Below are 23,882 nucleotides of genomic sequence, written 5' to 3'. Positions count from 1 at the left end.
AGAGGCTTTTTAAACTTCAGGTCCGGGCGATTAACAAGGTTTGAAATAAACAGAACTGGTCCGGGGCTCGTTCCTCTCCGAGTTTTGTCTCCGGGCAAACGTGTGGTCTCTGCGCGAAGGACGGAGCGCTGGGGGGGAGGGGGGGGCGGGCGATTATGTGACTTCTTCAATTCTTAATAAGGAAACAGAGAAGTGCACAGCTGCGCGCGGAGACATAACCACATTAAATTCAATCTAAATATAGAGCGCTGCAAATGAACGCGGTCCAAAGCAAAAGGGCTTGGCAGAGACGTCGGGTACGTGAGAGCAGGAGAAAAAAGGAGTCTTTTCACTCAGTCCTCACAGTTTGAGGCTTCATCCACACGGAAACACAACCACAGATTACTTTATTAGTCCACGCTGTTGCATTAGCTCCATCGGAGTTAAAGTAACACTCAAGAAACAGGTAAATAAAGAAAAAAAGCGTTTAGCGTTTCTTAACGCTGTAGTATATACACCAGGCCTGTGTGTGGCGCTGTGTCACATTTCCACAGAAATACACTGAAATTGAAGCAGGCGACGTGGAGCGTCAAGAAGAAGCACAACTCACAAATGGGAAGTATCATCTTTCCGATAACGCGTGAAGGCAGGAAGAAGAGAAAGAAGACGATGACGGCAACGGCAGCAAAGGGCTATGACATCATCATTTTCCCGAACGTGTGTATTTGTTGTAACGCAAAAACTCGAAAGAGATTTTTGCACATCCAAAAAATGCCAGTTCCTGTATTGTTTTGCGAACTCTGCTAAATTCGTCCGCGCGCTGTGTTAAACACTGTGAACTGAGGCTCTTGGGCTCCCCCCACAGTTGGTAAACGGTACTGTCTGTTACAGAAGTCGTAAAGCGGTGGTAAAATGGCAACTCTGACGCAGGATTTCTAATATACAACAAAAACATGACAAAAGAACAACAGTGCTTGTGTTGCTAAAGCACGGCAGCTAAATTTAAAGTTGATTAAACCTATTTTATTTAAAAACAAAGGTTAAACTGTTTCCCTTTTTCTTCTTCTTGCTGCATTTGTTTGGTACGACAGTCAGGTCTCTTTGTGCCGCATGAATGAGGAACTCCTCCTGGCTGCGACGCCGCGCGTTCATTCATAAAGTTGAATAAGGCGGCAGCGAGGTCGAAATCATAAACACATAATGCCTCGGGGTGGCTATCAAATCAGCAGGACCATCAAACAGGCAGATGCTTCACAGAGACACATCATTCTGAAGCTGCACAGCAATTCCTAATCTCCTAAAACGCTACACAATGATAACGATAAAAGAAAAAGAGACAGTGGTGATGTAACTTCTCTTTGGTGTTCTTAGATTGAAATTCATAGCGATTTATAACACTCTTAACCGAGTGTAATGTGGCTACGCCAGCTGTTGTGTGCATAGCGATCGCGGCCGCGCCGCTGCCACCAGTGTTTGAGAAACACAAACGAGATAAAGCATATGTGACATGGATGAGATTTTACATGTGGTCTCTGAAGCCAACAAGAAAATGAGAATATATGCAATAGCCACTAGGAGGCGCTGTTCCATTACACAGTTCTAGCTAGGGATGGGAACCGGTATCAGTCCGTATCGGTATCGGTCCGATACTGGATCCCTGGATTGGATATCGGTCGGATAAAAATATAGAATCCAAAAAAACTATTTTAGCCGAGTCATGCTTGGGCTGTTTATTTCTTCTTTTTGGGAGAAGAACAATATTAGAGCTGAAACAATTAAAACAATTATTAATCGATTACTAAATAATGGAAAACTCATTTGATAATCGATTAATTCATGATTAAAAGAAGATTTCCGATTGTTTAAACTACTTAAATGTGAATGGTTTTTTTTCATTTCTTTGCTGATTTGTTGAATTCTGGGTAAATGTCGGAAAAGCAGCACTTTCAGTGTTGGACAGCAGTGAAGTATTTTCCTCAGCAGCCCAAAAAAAAGTTTTTAAAGAATCCACTTGTTTGGCTCACCGTTAAAATATTTTGGTGCAATGCAGTTGTTTTTTTTTTAATGGATTTTTACTTCCACACATTCAGGTGTAAGAGTTCCAATTCCTTCACTGACGCAGATATACTTTACAGAGCAATTAAGATGTGGATTTTTTTTTTTGCTGAGGTTGTTGAGCTGCTGCTGCTGCTCTTTATCAAGTTCCCAGCCTGCATGAGAACAAAATAAATGAGTTACATTTAATTCAGTGAATATTAAAACTCACCCTCCTTGACGTGTTGAGCAGCACGCAGCCAGAATCATCGGTTTCTGAGGGGAAAAAAAAACAAAACACAAAACAAGACGCTCAATCAGACAAAGAAAGAAGCAAAGACTTAGGACTTATTGAAAATCTATTTGAAAGTAAGCAGTGACGGGTCCAGTTGCATCTGAACTCCTGAAGTAAGCAGTTCTGAAGCAGTTAATGAAAATCTGTTCAACAAAGACTCATGTGCTGAATCACTGCTCCATTATACAAACAAATGACTGGACAATAATTCAATGGCAATATTTATTACGGTTGTCTTCTGTTTTTACAGCCACGTTTTTTGTCTCCAGCCACGCCCCCCACCCACAAACACGAATGCACACTCTGTGACGCTAACATCTATATCGTCATGTCTGACTCGACTGTAGCTAAACCTATTCAGAGTGAGCAAATCCCGTTCACATATTGCGATATACTCACACAACAGCTCTCGTGAAAGTGAGCAGTTAGCACCATCTAGTGGATGCTAATCCACAAAAAGTTTCATGATTATTTGCATTTAAAAACAAAAGACACTCAGTGTCTATAAAGTGATATAGTATCGCCTCTGTCCCCCATTTTTCCTTTCACCCCAACCTGTCTTGGCAGATGACCGCACATCTTGCAGTCAGGTTCTGTCAGAGATGTTCTTCCTGTTAAAAGGGACTTTTTTCTCTGCTTATTGTAAAGGTGTCTGTCCTACTATGTACAGAGCCTTGAGATAATGTATGTTGGCCATATACAAATACAATTAAAATGAATTGAATAGTTATTGCTATCGACTGAATCAGACTTTTTTTATCACAATGATGTTTTTTTATCTATTCATAGCCCATGTATCTAGATCGTATTGTCCTCTTATAGAAGCCACTATGATTGATTACTAAATAAATCTATAACTAATATGATAATCAATGAATTGGTTTTACTGAAGTTTACAAATTTCTTAGCTTCTTAAATATGAATATTTTAGGTTTCTTTGCTCCACATAACGCATAAATCACTAAAACTGAATCATTTCAGTTTGAAGACATTTGGAACGTGATCATTTCAAGACTTGGGAAACACTGATCCACACTGTCTGACATTTTCTGGACCAAATGGTGCCTCGAAAAATGTGTAATAGACTGTCAGGACCCTGAGGACACATGACTTTAGTTATAAAACAATAAAGCTGCTTCTATTTTTGTAAAACTCTCAGTTTCAACCAGTCAAAGCAAATCTCTGATAATTACTCTCATGTTCTCCATTTGCATTTAAAAGCATCATCATCTAACCGAACAGAGGCTTCATTAGTGATGGTGAAAACTCTGACACAAAGATCACAAATAACAAGCACTCAGCCTGGGAAAGGAAAGGAAAGAAAAGAAGCCCCCAGACCCCCTTTTTCTTTTCCAACAGTGATGAAAATGTCAAGAGGTGAGTCTCTAAATGCTCTCGTTGAACAGGGATTTGGAAGTTCTGTGCTGATAAGGCTTTCAAAGGCGAGCGCTCAGATTTTCCCCAGTGCTGGAGAAAAATGGGGGAACAAACCTTTTTATGTGTGGAAAACAATACGGGGCACAAGCCTGGGCTTCATCACACTTCAGTGTCACAACCAGCAGGCAGTCAGTGGCCTGCTGACTCTCATAAAACCAACCGCCGCCGCCGCCACCGTTACATAACGCAGTTACCGCACTTTACTGTGGGGAGGACGTTATTAGGTTACCATGGGCTTTCCTGCTCTGCGCCGCATGATGCACTGTGTCGGCTCTGTCTGGAAATCAATCAGTGTTTAACTCCGCCCTCCGGCGATGAGGAAAAAAAAGCAAGCGGGGAGAGAAAAAAAAAAAATGCTTTAACGAGCCGCAAAAGCCCGAGGAAAGCACAGGGAGATCACAATATCAATAATCCAGCCACAAGTGGACATGCTTGAGTCTGAGGAGGGAGGGGACGTGTGCGGCGGCGGCGGTGGTGGTGGTGGTGGTGGGGGGGGTTTAATCGCCTCACCAGTCACCTTGCGTATACAAACCTCCCAGGGGGGACTGAAGAAGGGAGAGTCCTCCAACCTCCACCTCCCCGTGATGGAGACACACGTGTCGTGTGCTGTGGATCCGGTTCATCAAAAGCCTCACAATCAAAAGGGCTCGCGGCGGCGCTGATCCGCTCCCGCAGGGCGAAGGAGAGGAAGCCGCGGCTCTAATAGCTGCCGCCGCGAGCAGATATTCATATATTCATATAAGATTACCTCGTCCCCCGGTGATCGCCTCCTTCTAATGGCCTCGCTATACTGTAAAGTAATCCAGGAGAATTTCAGGGTTTAGGATTAGGAGGAGTTCAAAATGTGACACAGGGCTTGTTTCCCCCCCCCTGCTCCTTTTCTTTATCTGATCAATGTGTTGATTATATACGTGTTATATAATCTCACGAGTGGAGCGCTGGATTATTTTACTCATTACTGGTCGCAGGGTGGAGACTATGGACGGCTGAATTACGACGTAATTGGAGAAATCTTGTATCCGAGCAGACTGGAGTGTCCTTGGGCAGGGTTTGCTTCTCAAAGATGTTGTTGAGACCGAAAATTGGTTCGAGACAGAAAAAATTTAATTTAATATGAACCTGAAACAGATTTTTTTTCCCTCTCTCTAAAGCCATTTTCAGTCTTAAAATGAAAGTAACATTCAGTCCGGTGAGTTAAATTTAGGTGGGTTTACTGTATCAGTGTATATTTGCTTTAAAATAGCTAGATCACCTTAGAATTATGTATGTTTCATAAATGACACCATTGTGTGCCAATGTGTGATGAATTCTTTTTTTTTAATGAAACCATGACCTGAGGAATTGTAATCAGATCCACTAGGGGTGGGTCAAAATATCGATTTGGTGCTATATCGTTGTCCTTCCTCGTGCAATAGGATAATCGATACGCTAGCACAAAAATATATTGATTTATTGACTTAATAAATGAAGGCGCTCTAAAGTAAGCAGTCCCTGCCAGTGCTCAAATGAATTTGGGAAAACTTGGGTGGGAGTTCCCTGGCCGAAGAATGGCGGATAATGGATAATGGTGGAAAAAGCTACGTTAAGAGATGCTCAATCCGCGTTCTATGCACTTTGTTCTCTATGTTGTGAATAAATAATAATAATAATAAATAACTTTCCACGGACGTTTTGTTTCCTTCAGTTAGACAGATGTGGTGATGTATCGCGATATGATTGTCCATGTGTCGCGTATCGCATCGTAAGGGGCACCCCTAGCTGTTAGCTTCCGCTCGTTCTTTCTTCATATTTGAGAGGGGTTCTGAGGCTTTTTAAGTTCAGCATTGCGATACATTGCGGACATTAGCTGCTCTCTGCCCGCTCTGCTGGCATTCTGTTGGCCATGTATTCACCGACAAACATCCGAAACCTCACGACCTCAGACACACCCACTTGAGCAAGCACTGAATTAGCAACAGCTGTCGGAACGTGGAGCTTTTTTATCGCCGATTTTTTTACTTTAAATTCAGAGCACCGCTTTTAAGTCCTGTTGGAAAACCCTGTTTCCTCAGCAAACAAATGTCCTTGTAAATATGTTAATATCTTAGCAGCCGAATATTTTCTCAAGCTGCGCTTATTTTATTGTAAGGCTGTTTTTCAAACCGAGAAAGTATTTTGTATGATTAATACTCGACACGTTAAAGAATAAGTCTGCTTACCATAAAACTGCCTTGGGAACTAAGAATTACGCCTCAACACATTTATTTATTTTACTTTTTATGCATAAATAGTGAAATCTTTTTAATGGTGAGGTGAAAAGATTTCACTAAAAAGAAAATATATTGCATTGCTGTCTGTCTTTTTGTATTTATACAACAAAACCCGACTCTGGCTGCTCAAGGTCAAGTGACGTCCTTCAGAGTCTAAAGCCTGAAATGTCCAGCGTGAGAGACGGCTGTTTTTTCCTCGTGACTTTTCCAGATTTAGTATTCAGGCAAATTCATCGAACTGAAGAGGATGTGAGCCCAGAGTTGGCTGTAAAATCATCATGTGATCAATTTTGTTTATGGGGAACCTTCTGACAGTTTTATGACAAAGTTCTTTGAGGAGAGGCGAGCGGAAAAGATCGTGTCAGAACATTACAATTACAATTAAAACATCAATAGCTCAGCAGTTTCACTTAGGTCTTTCAACACCATCCTGCAGATCATGTATCATCTAAAACAAGGGCAGTCCTGCAATGACAATGTCCCAAGAAAGTCTTGAAGGTCTGCAATTTAGGATTATTTTCATAATCAGTTCATCCATCAATTATTTTCTTGACGAATCGAGAACTTGTTCAGTCCTTAAAATGTCAGAAAAACGTTGCTCAGTCTTTCCCAAACCTCGGAATAATGATGATTGTCTTGTCCTCAAACCACATTTATTCAGATTTAATGATTTCTTTGTATATAGATAATTATTAAACACTCAGTCGATTATGAAAATAGTTGATGATTAAATTAGCCATGGATTAATCTTTGCAGCTCAACTGCAGTGTATCACTGAAGTTATATAATCTTACATGTCTGTTTTTAAAGGTAGATTTTTTTTTTTATAATAATAATAAAGATTGGCTGATTATTATTATTATTTTTATTATATTAGACACATTTTTGTTCTCGGAAACGTGACAAATGTTGCCCAAAGTATTATTATGTTTCCGTTTATTGATTACCCATTGGTGTTGTTCAATAGCTGGTTATGGAAGCTGAGGGATGTTTTTTTTCATGTTATTTGTTGTCAATAGTTATATTTACGCAGATGGAGGTAAATACACGGGCCAAAACAAATCTGCATCAATTATCGGTCATCGTCAGCCGCTGAAAAGCTCGTATCAGTCGACCTCCGTCTGTTTTCACTGTCTTTTTTTTTCCTGCCAACATGGCTGCCGCTTGATTTGTACACAAACCAGAACCAATTCATCTAATCCATGAATCATCACATAGTGGATTCAACACAGTTTCAAAGCAAGACAAAGACGGACGCTGTTAAATGTCATATTTTCTGTCTTCTGACTCAAGGTAATGCTCGCGTTACTGCCGAGTCATGTTTTCTTGACAGAAAATCTCAAGGTGAAATTGAAAGTTTCTAAACGCTGAAAGAATATTTATGGCTGAATGGAAAACACATTGAAGTTAAGAGCAGGAAGAAGAAGAAGAAGAAGAAGAAGAAGAAGCATCAGCATTTCAAACACACAAATCCTCGTTTTTTCCCCTCTGGGTGGCGACGGCCTTGTGGTAAAAAAAAGGAAGACTCGCTCCGCTCTAAGATGATATTTGGGACATTCAATCAAAAATGCTCTTTAAATAACTCCCAACGTTGGAAGCCATTACAACACACATCTTTAGTACGGAGCCGTTAAATATCCAACAGGCACACTTTCATAAAAGGTCAGCGCTGAATCGTCTTTCGGAAACGAGCAGAATTTAGAAAAGCGCAGCGGGTCCATATTTTCTCATGGAAGAAGTCACTGTTAACTAGAGGGAAAGAAACAAATTAATTACAAGTGACAGATGTTTTTGAAATTAGATTGAGGTGGAAGCCGCTGTCTCTGAGTCTGATGTAATCACCAAGCTATTTGCTTTTCCAAACCGCTGCTGATTTAGCCAGATAGGATGTGATTAAAAGTCCTGTTCAGAGTCTTGCACTGATTTGATACTGTGGACGTACTGCGACGGCACGGCCGCCGATGTGGAACAACCGGCGCGGGGCGATCATTTGTGACATAAATTAAAAGCAGAAACGGGGCACACAGATAAAAAGCAGATCGGAGGTTTAAACTGGAGGGAGGAATAAACTGGAATGAAAACAAAACAGCAGCACATCAATATTCTGCTTCGCCCGCAATGAATAATGCACAGAAAGTCTGGGAACAGTCACTGCTGGGCATGAAAAACGCTCTGCACCTGCGGGCGAGAACTGTGCCTGATGAGAGGAGACAATTCAACATATCACAGCTGTGTAAGGACGCTTTATTGCAGAGTTCTAGCGCGACTCGCCTCAGTTTGGTATCAGTCGTGTCGTCCTCATAGTATCTCCTCAACGGCACAAGACTGGGACCTCGTCAGAGCAAGTACTAAATCAAAGCGCCCGGTACCAGGTACGACGATCACGAGTGGAAAAGCAAACCAAAAAATGGAAAAACGCCACAAGTACTGACCAAATTCTGTCAGTACAATCCAGCACCTATATGTGTCCATATCATATCTACTGCTACTATATCTGCATTACAAGCAACGCTACATTTGTGTGTATCAGGAAATGGTGTAGTAGAGCAGGGGTGTCAAACATACGGCCCGGGGGCCAGAACCGGCCCGCCAGAGGGTCCAATCCGGCCCACAGGACGAATTTGTTCAAATTTCACACTAATCTAAACGTAATGTCAAATGCTCCAGATACCCGTGACTAAATGTTTGTGCCTTTATAGATCCAGTGTGCTGTGTTAATAGTAAATTTAGGCACGATATTGTTGAAATTGCACTTATATTTCTCAAGAAATTTCATGTTTTGTAAAATTATCCTTCATTAAATGTAAAACAAAGGAGAAAAAACAAAGGAGTTCTTGTTGCTCATAGGTTATTATTCTATTATTTTGCTATTTTTACTGGTCCGGCCCCCTTGAGATCAAATTGTGCCCCTGAACAAAAATGAGTTTGACACCCCTGTAGTGGAGTAATTGGAGACAATGGTGACCAGAAAACAGTCTGAGGGGACGTAGACATGAAAAACAGTCCACGAGCGCACAATAGGACAAAGTTTTTCATCCTATCTGCGTTGAACGGGTGTTTTGGGAGCAATAAAAATGCTATTTTTAGGTTCTGGAGTGGGGAAATCTCAAAGCGCCACGCTTGCGTTTCTGTGTGGACAAACAAGACTCAACTTCCTCTGTCTTGCTCTCGCATTCATTGTCAATATCTTCGTTGTCGTCTTCTTCTTGTGTTTGAACACTGTTTGGGTTATTTGTTTTACGAACACTTTTATTTTCTCTCCTCTTTCCTTCCGTCATTTTTGGGGTTTCGTGTTGACAAAGACAATTTTTTTACAGTTTTTATGGTTGTAACGTCTGGTCAAATTGATATGGATTGGTATCGGTCCAGGCTGTGATATTGGTATCAGTATCATACACCGTAGTTTAAGTTTGGTCAACATTTTAACCGGCGTGAGTTGATCCACTGGCTGCATGTCATTTAAAAGTAAACACACAGTAGCGTGATGTGAATTTTAAAGCGCGCCTGACGACTGCTGGGTACTGATAATGAATTCCAGGCACCGCGGTAGATTCCCATAGGCCGGGTTATGCTATGTGAGTGGAATACAGTGTAAAGTAAAGGCAGTGGTCTGAATGAATGACTGCTGTCGCGTCATCAAAACAGTGGTACGGGTTTAAATACAATGATGTTTTTTTTTGGCATGAAAGGAGTCGTATTCATATCAAAGACTTCAGTGCGTGGGTGTGGATGAGTTACACAACAGCCCCCAGGATAATGCAAAATGAATAACTCCTCTCGTGAAGGTTTGACACTTAAAAACTGTAATAAAGTGATAAAGTGAAACTGTCTTTAGTGGCTCCGACAAGGTGAAATTATCTTTAAAGGTAGGGTGGGGGATCGTTTTCGGGCACTTTTCTTTTTTAACTCTACCCCTTAAAAATCCTCCTCAATCAAACTCCCGCACATGCTCAGAAGACAACAGCAAACTGCGGCACTGATCTGTTACTGCTGCTGTTTTCTTCCTCTAACTTGTTTCCCGCCTGCATCACCACCACCGCCACTTGTCCAGCTCTTGTCAGACGCCTTAAGTGTTACTATGTATGGACAATCAGCCCGAGTGACATGGTCACCTGTCACATTCAAAAGCAACAGGCGCATCTCTCTCTCTCTCTCCTCTAAATGTGGTGCACCTGGGACTGTCGCCATGGCGACGGTAACCTGTTGACCCCGCGGCTTTCCTGGCGACGGGGTCAAAATCGCCCGCACCTGCAGCCGAGGAGCCGGCTGTCACGTCACGCACCTGTCGATCGGGGCTGTGGATGGACGGACGGACTCCGACCGCACGAGGAAGAACCTCAACAGAAACGAGTTTAAGGCTGAGAACCCTCGTGTTATGACATATATATATATATATATATATGTACTGTATATGTATATATACATATATGTAAATGACTGAACTATATGACACAGTCGATGTTGAGTGAATACTCAGAAAGGCATCGAAATCAATCAAAATCCCTGGATCAGATATCGGAAAGAGGCCAAATTCCTGATTTAGTAATTCTACTTCATTAACCCTTTCTTTTTGGCTTATTTTAACCATAAAAGGACCATTTTTCCAGAATAACTTCCAATATCTGGCAGTTATTTGGCCCGTTTTTACGAACAAAAACTAAAATAAAAATTCTTATCCTGTAAAATGAATAATAACTTGTAAATAACAGCCCATAAGAATAAGAAACAACACATTTCCTAAAGCCTGAAGATGTGACCTATAAACACACACACACACACACAGGATGTCCATATAAGGAGTTGTGGATTATTCCCATGGTCATTTACCAAAAGTGCATTAAGCATTTAAACCATGTTCTCTTCACCTCTCGAGCATCGCTCCTCAGTCTCCTTCTGTTGCCCTAATTCTCTCACCCGCCCTCACACACACCCCGACCCCCCCGGTGCTGTCTCTCTCTCTCTCTCTCTCTCTCCTTCTTCGAGTACTGACCTGGCCCGGGGCTGATCTGGTTGTCGTAGAGGTGGATGTCATCTCCGCAGGCGATCGGCGAGTCCTGTCCCTCCTCTCGGCCCTCGCTGCCCTCCTCCTGCTCCACCTCCCGCTGCTCTGGGGACACAACAGCACAGGGTCACCTCCTGGACCTCGCTGAGCAGCAGCAGCAATATCACGTTTTAAAATGTAAAATTAATGAACTGACGGACAGCGCGCGTTTCCTTTTGTCCGTCGTGTTTGAAGAGTAATCGTTTGAAATAATCATGATTTCAAATTCTAACAAAATAATCATGATTATTATTATTATTTTACATAATTGAGCAGCTCTACCGCACGTGGTCATTGCATGATATGTTCTACGGATGTAAGAAGGAGTTTTAAGGCGTTTAAAAACCTAAAGTTAATGCTGGTTTTAGTAGTTTCAGGTTAGGGATTGTAAGTCTGTGTTTATTGTATAATTTAATGGGCGCGATATCTATCCGACAAACGGTTACTGAGTAAATTTGAGTTATTTTGAATAAAATTCAACCGATTTTTGATTTAATTAAAAAAGTGACGGATGAGTCATCCTTGTTTCTCCATCATTTCTATTTAAAACCATCGCTAAACGCTGGCTCAACTCAAATCAATTATAACGTAATTGTTGTGAGGTGTATGTATCGTCAGTTTTTATCTTTGTCTTTTACATTTAAAAACAAACAAAAAGACAAAAACATGTTAAACTGCCCTGTCCCAATCATGAAGGCGCAGACTGTCAAAGAAGCGCCGCAGCACCGGTGGCGCAGTCTGTGTCGCGCGGGCCGCTCCGAACGCCGTCCAGCGATCGGCGCGACGCGACGAGAGAAACAATATCTCACGACCGCGCCGCTCCTTATCTGCTGACCTTATTCCCCCTCAATTTCAGTGCGTTCAGTTTGTCTTGCGTCAGGATCTTCCCTCGGCACTTGACATTATGTGAACCTCTCTGTGTCGTCACCTCTGCAGCTCTGACTTTCAAATCACCTTGGAGAAGAGTGGCGGCGGCGGCGGCCGAGCTGGAAAACCGATGGGCCGCTTTTAACTCCAAAAGAAAGTTGCATTTATTCTATTCTGCCGAAACCGATCAAACATCTTTAAGGGAAATTGCAGGTTTGGATTTAAGGCGGTTTCATTAAACATAACAAATAACAATCTCTTCCTTTCCTTTAATGATCTCATTTGAATACAGTGAGTCAGCTCTGTGGCATTTAAATTGAGCCGAGCTCCGCGAGAAGCCCAGCTTCCCCCGGCTGCGACTGTGACCAGTAAAAACAAACGCTCAGTGTGCGGAGAGGAGAACGGAGGGGCCGACGGACGAGGTTGTTCAATAAGAAAACACTGAATGATTGATGCGTTTCCGTGAGAGAGAGAGAGAGAGAGAGAGAGGGAGAGAGGGAGGGAGACGTGATTCAGTACGAGCCGCGACGTACTGAATCACATCGTTACAGATGTTTTTCACTTCTGCGTTTGTGCTCAATTTACTCCATGATGCATCTACCTTCATTTACATTTTGACTGAATGTCATTCTGCAACAAATCATGCTTCAGTTTTTTTTACAGTTTCATAAACAGGCAGAGTTTAAAAAAAGTGAGGAGGTGCATTTAATTACTTAGAGGTTAATCAGATTACACTCGCTCTCCCTGACAACATGGCTGCCAGCAGGGACAGAAAGTTAAACAGATTGCCACTTAACAAGAGGCACACCTATTAAAATCTATCTCTGCTCAAATGTGGGATACTTTAGACAGACTTTTCCAGTGAGTTTATTCTCCTGCACCAAAGCCCATTGAGAAAATCTGTGTTTTTTTAGCTCACAAGGACACAGGAGCCGTCGGTTTGTGTCACTGAGGTAAATCCGATCGAAGGATTTCAAACCCCTGACTCACAAGATAAGACATTTGAACTCACTGATGGAGGCAGCAGTGGATTAACAACTGTTGTGTGGCGTGACGTAAAATTGCTGGCTTTCTCTATGGACTTTGGCGCAGGAGAGTGAGCGGTTGATAGATTTAAGGGTAACGCTTTATTTTGATATCCATTGGAAACAAGTTAGAGGAATGTCCATTGTTGACAATAAATACTATGTTTGCAGTGCTATTATTATTATTAGCAGCGGCGGCTATGATTTTTCAGCTTCTTCAATGTGAATATTTTCTGGTTACGTTGCTCCATGTAACAGAGAAATCGTTAAAACTGGATCATTCTGGTTTGTAGACAGAACAGGACATTGAGAACATCATCGTTTTGATGTTCGGGAAACACAGATTGACATTTCATGGAATACCTGTTGATAACGAGAAGGGAGTCAACGATGGACGATAAAAATAAAGTGCGCTGTCCATGGAAACGTGTCATTACTTCCACTCCACCATTCAACTGTCCGTGCAACATGTTAACTTAGGGCATTGTGACGCGGAGGACGCGGCTACAGCGGGAGCCGTTGGGCGGCTCAACATGAAGACTTATTATTTCTCATGTCAACCTTTGTTCCCCCCGGAGACCTGGACGAGGATTTCGGCGACGAGACCCAACTTTTACTAACAAACCTCTCAGATGATAGTGGCGGATTATGCTGCCTTCTCAACAGCAATGTAATTGCATTTATACCCTGATAAAGGATCGCCTAATAACCGTGGTTATGTACAGGCTCAGGCTTGTGAATCCTGGGAGTGAATTGGTGTGTTACAGGAGGGGGAAATAATTGGCACAGGAAGATCCAATGCAAGCATATTCTGTCCCAGCCGCTTGTGCTGCACATACTAATTGGACGCCTCTTCTTGGCTTGAAGGTAATGAAGCTGCCGTTATCATAACAGTCTGAGCAAAGTTCATTATTTATATCTAAATGCACTGGGGTGTGAGAGCTGGGAAGAGTTTTTATTTTCTGCTCTTCTGCTGCTGCTGCTGCTGCTGCTCTTATCTTTGAGTCAAAACACTGTAAAAAAAAAACCTACACATTTACCGCCCGCATTTAAATAAAAATAAAATAATCTTGCTTTGTTTTGCATTGTGGGGGAACTGGCTAAGGTTAAACATTAAAGCTGGGGTAGGTTGCTTTTAATTTAAAATGCATTTCAGAGACACTAAAACAGAGGTTTGAAAAGGCTGTTGGCTCAAGTTAGCCTGAAATCTCAATAGGCGGCATTTTAATCTGAACCATTGATGCAGCGATCCTCTTGATTGATTCATTACGTATGAAACGTAATGCTAACACTTGCCTTGGTTTGTTGTTGTTTCTTGTTGGTAGCACGTTCTACAACCCAGCAAACGACTGCAGAGGAGAGACTTCCTGTTTACACCTGTTGCACACAGATCCTCCAGTATGTGTAATTCCCCACAGGATACAGGTTTTCTGGTATGTTAGCTGAAATAGCATTAGCATGGGAATGCTAGAAGGTGTGCCTCAGGAGATTTTCCAAATGAGGACCCAGTTCTTAAAGATGTAAAACTATCTTGATCCAAATTTACATAATTTAAAGCCATCTTTGTAAAAAACTACTTTGACAGGGATTCAAGGAATTTTCAATTAATTTCCAGGACCAATTCCCTCATATTCAAGGACCAAATGTGCTGACACGGCTTAAGATGGGATGGCAACTTGGCCGCTTGGTCCATGGCATCTGGACAAGTGATTGTCCTTGGCATCTTGGTCAGTCTTTTTCTAATTTTCTGCAAAATTTGTTGGGGGACCCAACTGAAGTCTGCTCTGACCCATTTGTGGGCCCCAACCCTGTCTTTGGGAATCACTGCATTAGAGCATTTGTGAGGTCAGACGCTCTTATTCTTTCGGGGTCACCACATCGTCCATCTTGCCCTATCCCTTGTGGCCTGATGGCAAACTCCATTCCCATTCATCTTGAAGATGTTGGATGGCTTTGAGGTCAGGACTCTGTCCAGGCCAGTCGACTTCTTTCCCACCCATTATTTTATGGACTTTGCTTTTTGTACTTGAGCGCAGTCATGCTGGAACAGAGGGGGAGTTCCCCACATTGTTCCCCACAAAGTTGGAAGCATAGAATTGTCCAAAACATCTTGGTAACCTGAATTAAGTTTTCCCTTCACTGGAAGAAAAAAAAAAAACCTCATACCATAATCCCATCTCCACCAATCATCACGGTTGGTGGAGGAGGAGGTTCTCCTGGCATTTGTCGACCCAGACTGGGAAGCTTGATTCATCGCTCCACAGAGAACGTTTCCACAGCTCCACAGTCCAGAGGCAGAGTGGATTAAACCATTCCATACTGACTTTTTGAAAAGGTAGCATCCTATTACAGGATCAGGCTCTGGATTCAGTGAAATCTTTAAGACGACCCAACACCTTCACAAATATCTGTGAAGACAGCCTGTATTAACAAGTCAAAGTATTGAGAAGGCAATTGAGCTTGTAATCTGAGGGATGCAAGTTCAAATCCCAGGACAGGGTCAGGGCTGAGGTGCCCTCGAGCTGTATCATCCATTAGTGTTTGTGCAAAATATCAGCAATTCAGATGCTAATTTCAATCTAAAACAAACATACCAGGTGACTTCAAGATACCATGATATTTTTGCTTCAAGTGATCGTACCTTCAGAACCTCATACCGTCCCATTCCCAGTGGCAATGGCGTTAAACAAAACAACAGATTCGTCCATATAGTGTATAGAGATGTTAAGTAAAAAATACTATTAAAATCATCGTGGTGAATTTCGTGATAATCGTGAAAGGAGAAAAAAAATCCTGCAGTCCTTGCGATTTATTTTTTTAATGTACCACAATGTTGAGCTGCATCTTTCATCATGACTTACTCTGATCGTATATAATTTATTATCTATCACCAAAAAAAAAAAGTCTCCTATCTGCGATATTTCTGCCCAGTGCAAGTTTAGGTTTAAGAATTAAAAAAAAACAATATAATATTGTGAATCACAATTTTCTTGGTCAGGATCATTTTTATATTGTCTAGAGGAGCAGCTTCAAGATGCATTCAAGAAACCCGGCAAACGTCATCGCTCCTGCAAACACGCGTGCGGCCCACTGACTGAAAGCTTGCTGCTGCTGCCATGTTGTGGTAACAGCGAGAAGAAAAATAAACAAGGTTTATAGAAATCCTGTCTCATTTAAATGTATTTACTCTTCGGCGTTTCCCGCCGGTGACTCAGACTCACCCATTTCTTGAAAGAAGTATCCATTCTTGGACATCCCAGAGGGAGGCGCCTCTGCGGGAGAGAGACAAGGCGATAATCAGTGAGGGGACTGAGGACAACAATAACAGCAGGGGGCTGAAAATGCATATTTAAATGACATAAATATCACAACGGTACACATGCCTTTCAATGGAAATATGAAACCCATGCCGCTAATTTATCGCCCGTGTTTCTAAGTGGAAAAGACGTGCGTTAAATGTTAATAACCTTGTACAATCACTTATCCCAGTGGCCACACGGACACATGACGCTGAATAACACCGTGAAAACAGCCGCAGCTAAAGACAGGAAGGTGCTTCATGTCATGTGATTCTTCTATATTTGATCCCCCTGTAAATAAATTTCACGGAAAGAGCAAAACTGACCATGGATTGATCCTTTTCTGTGAAATGTGGAGCCGGAGATAGATCACTCCTCTGAGCCGGCAGAAACTATTACAAACACATCAGTGAGTCACTCCACTGCGCGGGGAGAGACACGCTCCTTTATTGCAATGAACAAACACTGTGTAATTTATTATTGCGAGTCGGTCTCACAATAGACGAAAAAACAAACAAAACAAACCTCACTCGCCCACTGAAAGAGTAAGACTACACGTGAAGAGAAAATAGTCCCGAACATTTGCTCCTTGTCGCTTATCGATACAATTCTTATTGATACAACTCAAAATATTAAGAAACGAGTATCTTTAATTGTTTTTTTTTCAGTCATACTGATAAAAGATTCCTATTTTATTGATAAAAAGTGATGGGTATCATTTATCAATACTGATACCGATACCACTATGAACAATGCAGCACAACATCAAGACGTAATCGTCGACAGCTTTGTCGCCATTGGGGGACAGCTGGGAATTGCAAAATGATAATAGAGTAACAATAAACGTGACATTAATATTGATTGCTTATCAATACTTAGGCACTCATTAATGAGGAACTAGCAATATAGCATGGAAATGGTCGTAGCATCGTGGATTCATTCAAACTACAGTGAGAAAGTGAGCTCAAACAGCTGCCATTCATTTGTCAATTGAACTGAATTGAATTTCTGCTGGTACAAAATGTTTCTTGAACCCATTTTTGTGGATTCTTCTGTCCAATCAAAGCAAAACAAAGCTGAAAAAAGTAGAGACGTGTCATATTTTCACATTTGTTGCCCCGGATCCTTGACTCATCACCCTCATTCATTTAAATCTGTCCATGTCCTGCCACCCTCCCCGAGCACACTGAATTCCAGCATTAATTTAGACTACCCTTTTTGAGTCTAAACAAAACATGACCTAGAAAATCTAGTCTAAACAACACAAACACTGTGAAAACAACGGTCTGAACCGCTAAAGGTTGACGTTAAAACAGATTATTATAGATTTCCTCAAATCCTCATCTGACCAAGGCAGGTTCAGTCACCACAAATGTCACTCACAGAACATAAAAAGCCTCAACTTCAAAAGGAATTAAATTTAAGAGGCTGGAAAAGACCTTGAACGACCTTGAATCTTGCAAATCTAATCTGTTACACCGCGCGTCGCAGTCTCAACTTCTCGAAAAGACATTTGTTAACAATTTTCAACACCGAAGGTTTTGGCGAGTGAATCTGTTTCTCCTAATTGGGGGGGAAAACTGTCAAATAAGCTAAAAACAAATGAGTAGTTCAAGCAGTGGGCACAGTAGAGAACTCCCATCAGAGAGATGAGAAGTGCTATCATGCTCGTTAGGTTGAAATAATGTTAACAGGCAGTGATTAGAAGCAATGCACACAAAGGTCTTCACTATTCTCATACACGCAGTGATAATCCGTACATTTGGAGCTTTGCCGCCACAAAGGTAATCGCTTCGCAATGCTGGCGTGGAGCATTTCCCCAAAATGGTGGGTATCTCTGGTTTTTGGAATGAAACTTAATCTGGTGAAGAGTTCCCCCGCTGGAGAATGCACACGCGGAGGAGAGAGAGAATACGGAGTGTTTGTCACGCACGCGGCCTTGTGGATGCGTGCAGCATTCGGATGGCACAGAAAGACGAGGCAGATATGGAGCGGGGGTACTTTGAAGGTTATTGAGACATTGTGCTGCTGAAGGGAGGGAGGGAGGGAGGGAGGGAGGGAGGGAAGGATGGGGTGAGGAGGGGCTGTCGTGCTCCCAGACTTCACTGAGGCTCTTCTTAAGCATTAATCCGATATGGTTGCATATTCATCCTATAACCAAAGATCGACGACATGTCTTGCGGGTATTTCCCTGACTCGACTGCTAACATCATAGAGACGGCGTGGGGGGGGGGGAAATGTCACAAGGACACACAGAAATCTGCACGAGCACAGACACAAAGCCCTTCCGTTAAATGTCAGAATTAAAATCCACGTCTTTACCGTCTCGAATTTTAACTCACCGGGAGAAGCAACCTCTCGACTCGACCGATTCCGGATTCCGGAGAAAACCCTTAGAATTCTACTTCACACAGGAGTTCAGGACGTCCTTCACGCAACTTCTACGTAAATGTCTTCATGTCTGAGGTGGACAACGTTAACATTTTGTGACGCTTCCCAGTCCAGCACTTTCAATGACCCCTGTCTAACTTCCAAGGGCCTTGAATTTTCTTTTCAAATTCACAAGCTTCACCCGAGGGGAGAAGCAAGTTATTTGAGAGTTGACATATCTGCGGTGAAGGAGCTTCATCATGAGTCACAAGTAGCCCAGTTCCTCCTGGACTCTTAAATAACTTGATCTGCACATAATGTCTCATGGTCTGTTTAATCTGACGAGACAGCGACTTAAAAGTTATGCGTTTGGACACAAACTCTACTCTTCCCTGTGGAATATAACATTTCTACATGAAAAAAGAAGTTGACGTAGCGGGGGCGCGGACATCGCTTGGTCAGGTTACTTAGGCGCTCATTAAAATGCTACCAGGAGCACAAAGACTGGAAATAAAGCAGGGAAGCTACCGACGCACTTGTTCAGCACCATTAAAAAAGCTCATTACTGAACACTTTCACTGTTATTTGTTAGCCTGCTCAAAAAGACACACAGTAAAATGAATGGCAGGTTAAGGGCCCGAGCTATTTTGTATTTGCAGAACGCACGTTTTCCCCCTGTTTCCAGTCTCCGTGCTAAGCTAAGCTAACCTTTGACCTTGTCTTATTCTCCCCCCTGGTTATTAGAGCTGCAACTAGCGATTATTTTCCTAATCTATTCATTTCGATAATATTGTCGGTTAATGGAGTATTTGTTTGGTCCATACTAAAATGGCATGGGAATGACCATGTTCTCAAACCAAACTTTTCCAGTTTTAATGATTTCTTTGTCAAAACGGAGCAAAGAAACCAGAACATATTCACATCGAAGAAGCTGAGAAATTAAAAAACTATGAATAATAGACACATATCGAATAAGTTGCGACTGCAACGTCCTCGGCTGCAACACCTTCCCACACAGCTCACAGATAAATGACGTCCCTGTTATGAAACCCTGTTTACTTCCATGAAAGCTACAGTCTTTTCTTTCACGGCACAGACACTTCAGTAGACCACCACCATATTGTGGCGCAGTCCTTGCTTTGTGGGAACAACAAAAAAGGACCTTCCTCAAACTGTTGCCCGAGAATTGGAAGCATAGCATTAACCAATAACCAATAACGGATACTGACATGTAGACATTTTTCTCCACGCCCCAACTCAGCAGATGTAAATGTCAATTTTCTTCATTGTGCAGAATAAGCAAACATAAAGTAGTATAAATAAAAAAGCCTATTCAACTGTCTTAGTCCTTGTTTAGTACATGTTTGCTGATATCCAATAATACATTTATTTTATTATAAAATATATTATATTATATAAATTTTATTTATTATATTACATTACATTATTATTATATTACATTACATTATATATTATATATTATATAATGTACATTTATTTAAAACAGTAAAACAAGTGACGCATGTTGTCTTATTTTTTCTCCTTCTTATAATCTGGAAAGTGCCTTGTGCTAAAGCTTGAAAAGTGAAATTATGGGAAAGTCTAACAGGTGAATTAAATGGTTGTGTGTTTAAAGCCAGACGATATTGTTGCACATTGAACTTTGCATAAAATACTGTGTAAATATGTCAATATTTGGTGATGGGATAAAGTCGTCTATAAATTGAATTGTGTGTAATAGGAATGGGGGTAGGTACATATAAGTTTATACTTCTATCTAAGTAAATGTATCATTATTATTAAAGTACTATAAGTAGACAGTTGAAGCCAAATATCCATCCTCTGAAGTGGATCTCAGCGTGATGGCTGTGATCAGCAGGAGCAGCATCATGGTTTGCCGCCACCGACGGACGCAGAGAAGAGATTTAAAGAGATTTCAGCGTCTCCTCTGTCACAGCTTTACAGGATCAATGACAATTCTGTCGGAATTTCACTTCGCAGCGAAACACGAGTTCCAATTTACGACCAAATGAAAGGCTTTGTTCTCAATTCAAGAGTGATTTTTTTTTTTGTGTTTTCGTTTCTTGTTGACGAGTGGCGCCGCGCCGCTCCCCGTGGCCCGCCGTGGCAGATCATTGTCAGACGGCGCTGATTACCGGGGCTTTTACATACTTCACGCTCTGATGGTCTTTCACAGACGGGTTCATTAGCCGTCGTGAAGGTTATTGTGCAGCGAAACACACGAGGTGGATTCACTTAAACTGCACCCGCTGAGACAAAACTGACGCGCGGACGAGTCAATAACGGGGACACCTGGCCCCCGCACTGCAACACACACACACACGTGACAGCATGAATTCATTCCCTTACAAACTCTTTTTCAATAAAACAGCAAACTGAAATGAAACAAGTGCTAATAGCTGGAGGAGGCCTTGAAAATACTGCGAGTAAATCCATTATAAAAGTGTAGTGCATTACAACACCATTGTCGAACGAGTTCACGCAATCCTGTTGATGACGACTCGACAGCGGCGCATCGATCACATGTCACCCCGGCTAAACTGCACACAGGAAGTGATTTCTTTTATTTAAAGACAGAATTAACAGCAAACGAGCAAAGAAGCATATGTGACGCTTCTTGACTCCGCCCGCCCCTGCTCTGCTGCTGTGTACACACACACAAACGCTGGTAAAATTGGACTTTTTAATGATGATGAATGAATGATACGTCCCTCAAAACTACACTTTATGTCTGCACTGCAGTATTTTCAATACGATCACATGTAATACCGGCTGCTCGTGAATGTACAACACACACGTTTTTTTTCCTTTTAAACGGTGCTATTTAAAGACGTCGGGCTGGAGTGGACGCTGTTATTAATTCAGATACGGCCATTGTTTGAATTGACTGTTCACGACAGTACACACAGTACAGTATTAATACGTCAACATAACGAAATGAACACAGACACAGAGATAACCTCCCGCAGAAAAGGGGAAGCTGTCTTCTTAGAAGCAGGAAGTCAGAGGTGGCATCGCGCACCGCACGTGCCGCCGTCTTGACTGATCTGCCGCGCGATTGCCGGGCGCTTTCATGACACACATGAGGGAAATGTCTGTCAGTCAGGCGAGGGACAATCTCGTTTTCTCCCCCATAAACTCAAAGATATGAGGGGAAAAAAACAACAACAACAGATGCTTGTAGTTGCCGCCGCGCCATCGGTTGTGGTTTTTGCATCAGTTTGAGGACGAGTGACACGGCGAGTAACAGCTGTTTGACAGCAGAGCGAACGTTACCCGAGATGCTCCTTCCATTTCTGTCTCTGGTAAAACAACAATAACAAAAAAAACACATCATGTGGGCTACGAATCAAAGACCAGTCGACCCTTCTTTATGCTCTGAATTCACCTTTTATGATCCCTGCGTTCTCAAAATAGAAAAGACAACGTGTCTTCATATAGAAAACCTCTCTGCGATACATATTGTGGGTGGAAAAGCGGCGACGCAGCCTCGGAGGCGAGTGAATGTGCCCACGTTTAATAGGAATTCTCCCCCTCGGTGTCCCCCCGTCTCTCTCTCACAAAGTCACAGCGCCATTACAGCTCGACACTGCAGGAAGCTCCGCCTCTGCCTCTACCTGACATGACACACACTCGCGTGGAGGGAGAAAAACTGTTTACGAGCAGCTTGTTGCAGTAAACAAAAACCGAGTGAGAATTCTCCGCGAGGAACTGTAAAATGCTGTTTTCTCCGCGAGAGGAGAGAAATGATCATGAACACAGGCCGTATTTCAGGCTTCAGTTATGTCAGGGCATGTGTTGGGAAGTCTGAACTTAAACGTTTTAATATTCAAGTAACTTAAACGAACCAATCACGATCGAACCTCCAGAAAATGTCATAAAATAAATGCTCAAAGTAAAATATCACACATTTAAGGGTTAAAAATCAATTTAAAACAACACAGCAAATTGCCGTGACGTTAAGTCACATTTAGTAATCTTTTGATGAAGTCTCCGAAGTTGTATCGATAACAGATCGCAACCTCAGTATATGGCAATTGGATATTTTTGCCCAAATCGACTTAAAAAATAAAAAAAAACGCTTTAAGTTGAAGGACTTTTTCCAGAGAACTTAGAAATTGTGTTGTCATTTTCTAACGCGACATTTTCCGGGGCATCAGTGACACATTTGAAGACAAACAACATATTTGAAAACAAAAAACTGCAGTGTTGACCACAGAAACAAACGCAACCCTAGTGCACAGGGTGGCACAATCTGAAAGTGCCTTTTTAAAAAAGAGAAGTACACTGTGAGGCTTTCATATCAGCTATCACCTCTAATCCTCTTAAGAGTTCAATTTACCTACTTGAGACACATGAATCCTTTCATTTCATAAAGAAAACACACACGTGTGTGTTTTGGTAACAGCGTAACGGTGTATAATTGTAGCCGGCATCGCTTAAGTCGGTGACATTATATCTTGACGTCTTGCAACATTTACACAATAGGAAAGTGAGTGAGGTTGAGGATATTTGAGTGCCGGGTTCATCTCTTAATACTTAATCACAGCCTGTTATTAAAATAAGGAGCTTTCACAACATGCCATGATAACCAGTATCTTTTCACAGAGAAAACCTGCTCCACTGACGATTGACAGTAAATAAGACAGTATCCACCATCTTCATTTCCTATGAAAAAAGCAGGTGAAGAGACGAGTTGCCCAACATATTGCCTGAAGGGTCTTGAGGAGATCAATAAAGGACTAGATCAAAGTATCGTATTGTGTCTCGTTTGAGGGCTGCAGTTATTTCTCGCCCTACCCCTCACAACATCCAAGAACCTTCTCTGTGGTCTTCTCCCTCCTGCCCAGCAGCTCATAATCGCTATCCCTCAATCTGCAACCTTACTTCATCTCCAGACCATTTCTAATCCTGTCCATCCTGGTCCCTCCCAACGGAAATCTCAGCATCTTCCACCAACCCTGGCTCCTGCCTTTTAGACAGCGCCACCGCCTCCAAGCCTCACATCATAGCTACCGTCGTGTGGCCCAGGCATCACAGAGTGTCGCTTCAACATAGATTTAAACGACTCCAGAGTCGGTGCCTGGCAAACAGCCAGAGGGAGTGAGCTCCAGAGGGTTGGAGCAGCGACACCGAAAGCCCCGTCGCCGAAGATCTGCCTGCAGGTGCAGGGGACAGAGAGTAGACCGAGGTCAGCAGACCGCAGGTTCCCGGGAGGGATGGTGCACGTGGAGGAGTGAATGGAGAGGAGGAGCTTGAAGATGA

General features: G+C 42.3%; 1 protein-coding gene across 4 annotated transcripts in view; it reads right to left on the bottom strand.

Moving 5' to 3' along the window:
• slc4a11 (solute carrier family 4 member 11) overlaps positions 1-23,882 on the bottom strand; it is a 104,836-nt gene that overhangs the window by 38,559 nt on the left and 42,395 nt on the right. For 2 of the 4 annotated variants that reach the window (XM_044047336.1, XM_044047337.1), the window contains exons 2-4: positions 16,149-16,199; positions 10,985-11,101; positions 2,246-2,289 (exon numbers count right to left, since the gene is read on the bottom strand). In XM_044047336.1, the coding sequence (XP_043903271.1) occupies positions 2,246-2,289; positions 10,985-11,101; positions 16,149-16,199 (212 nt within the window). The remainder of the gene's footprint in view (positions 1-2,245; positions 2,290-10,984; positions 11,102-16,148; positions 16,200-23,882) is intronic. The other 2 variants (XM_044047339.1, XM_044047338.1) reach the window with 1 other exon arrangement.

This window comes from Solea senegalensis, linkage group LG16 (assembly GCF_019176455.1).
Source record: "Solea senegalensis isolate Sse05_10M linkage group LG16, IFAPA_SoseM_1, whole genome shotgun sequence".
In the NCBI taxonomy this organism is placed as follows: domain Eukaryota; kingdom Metazoa; phylum Chordata; class Actinopteri; order Pleuronectiformes; family Soleidae; genus Solea; species Solea senegalensis.
This window is presented reverse-complemented; position numbering and strand designations above follow the sequence as displayed.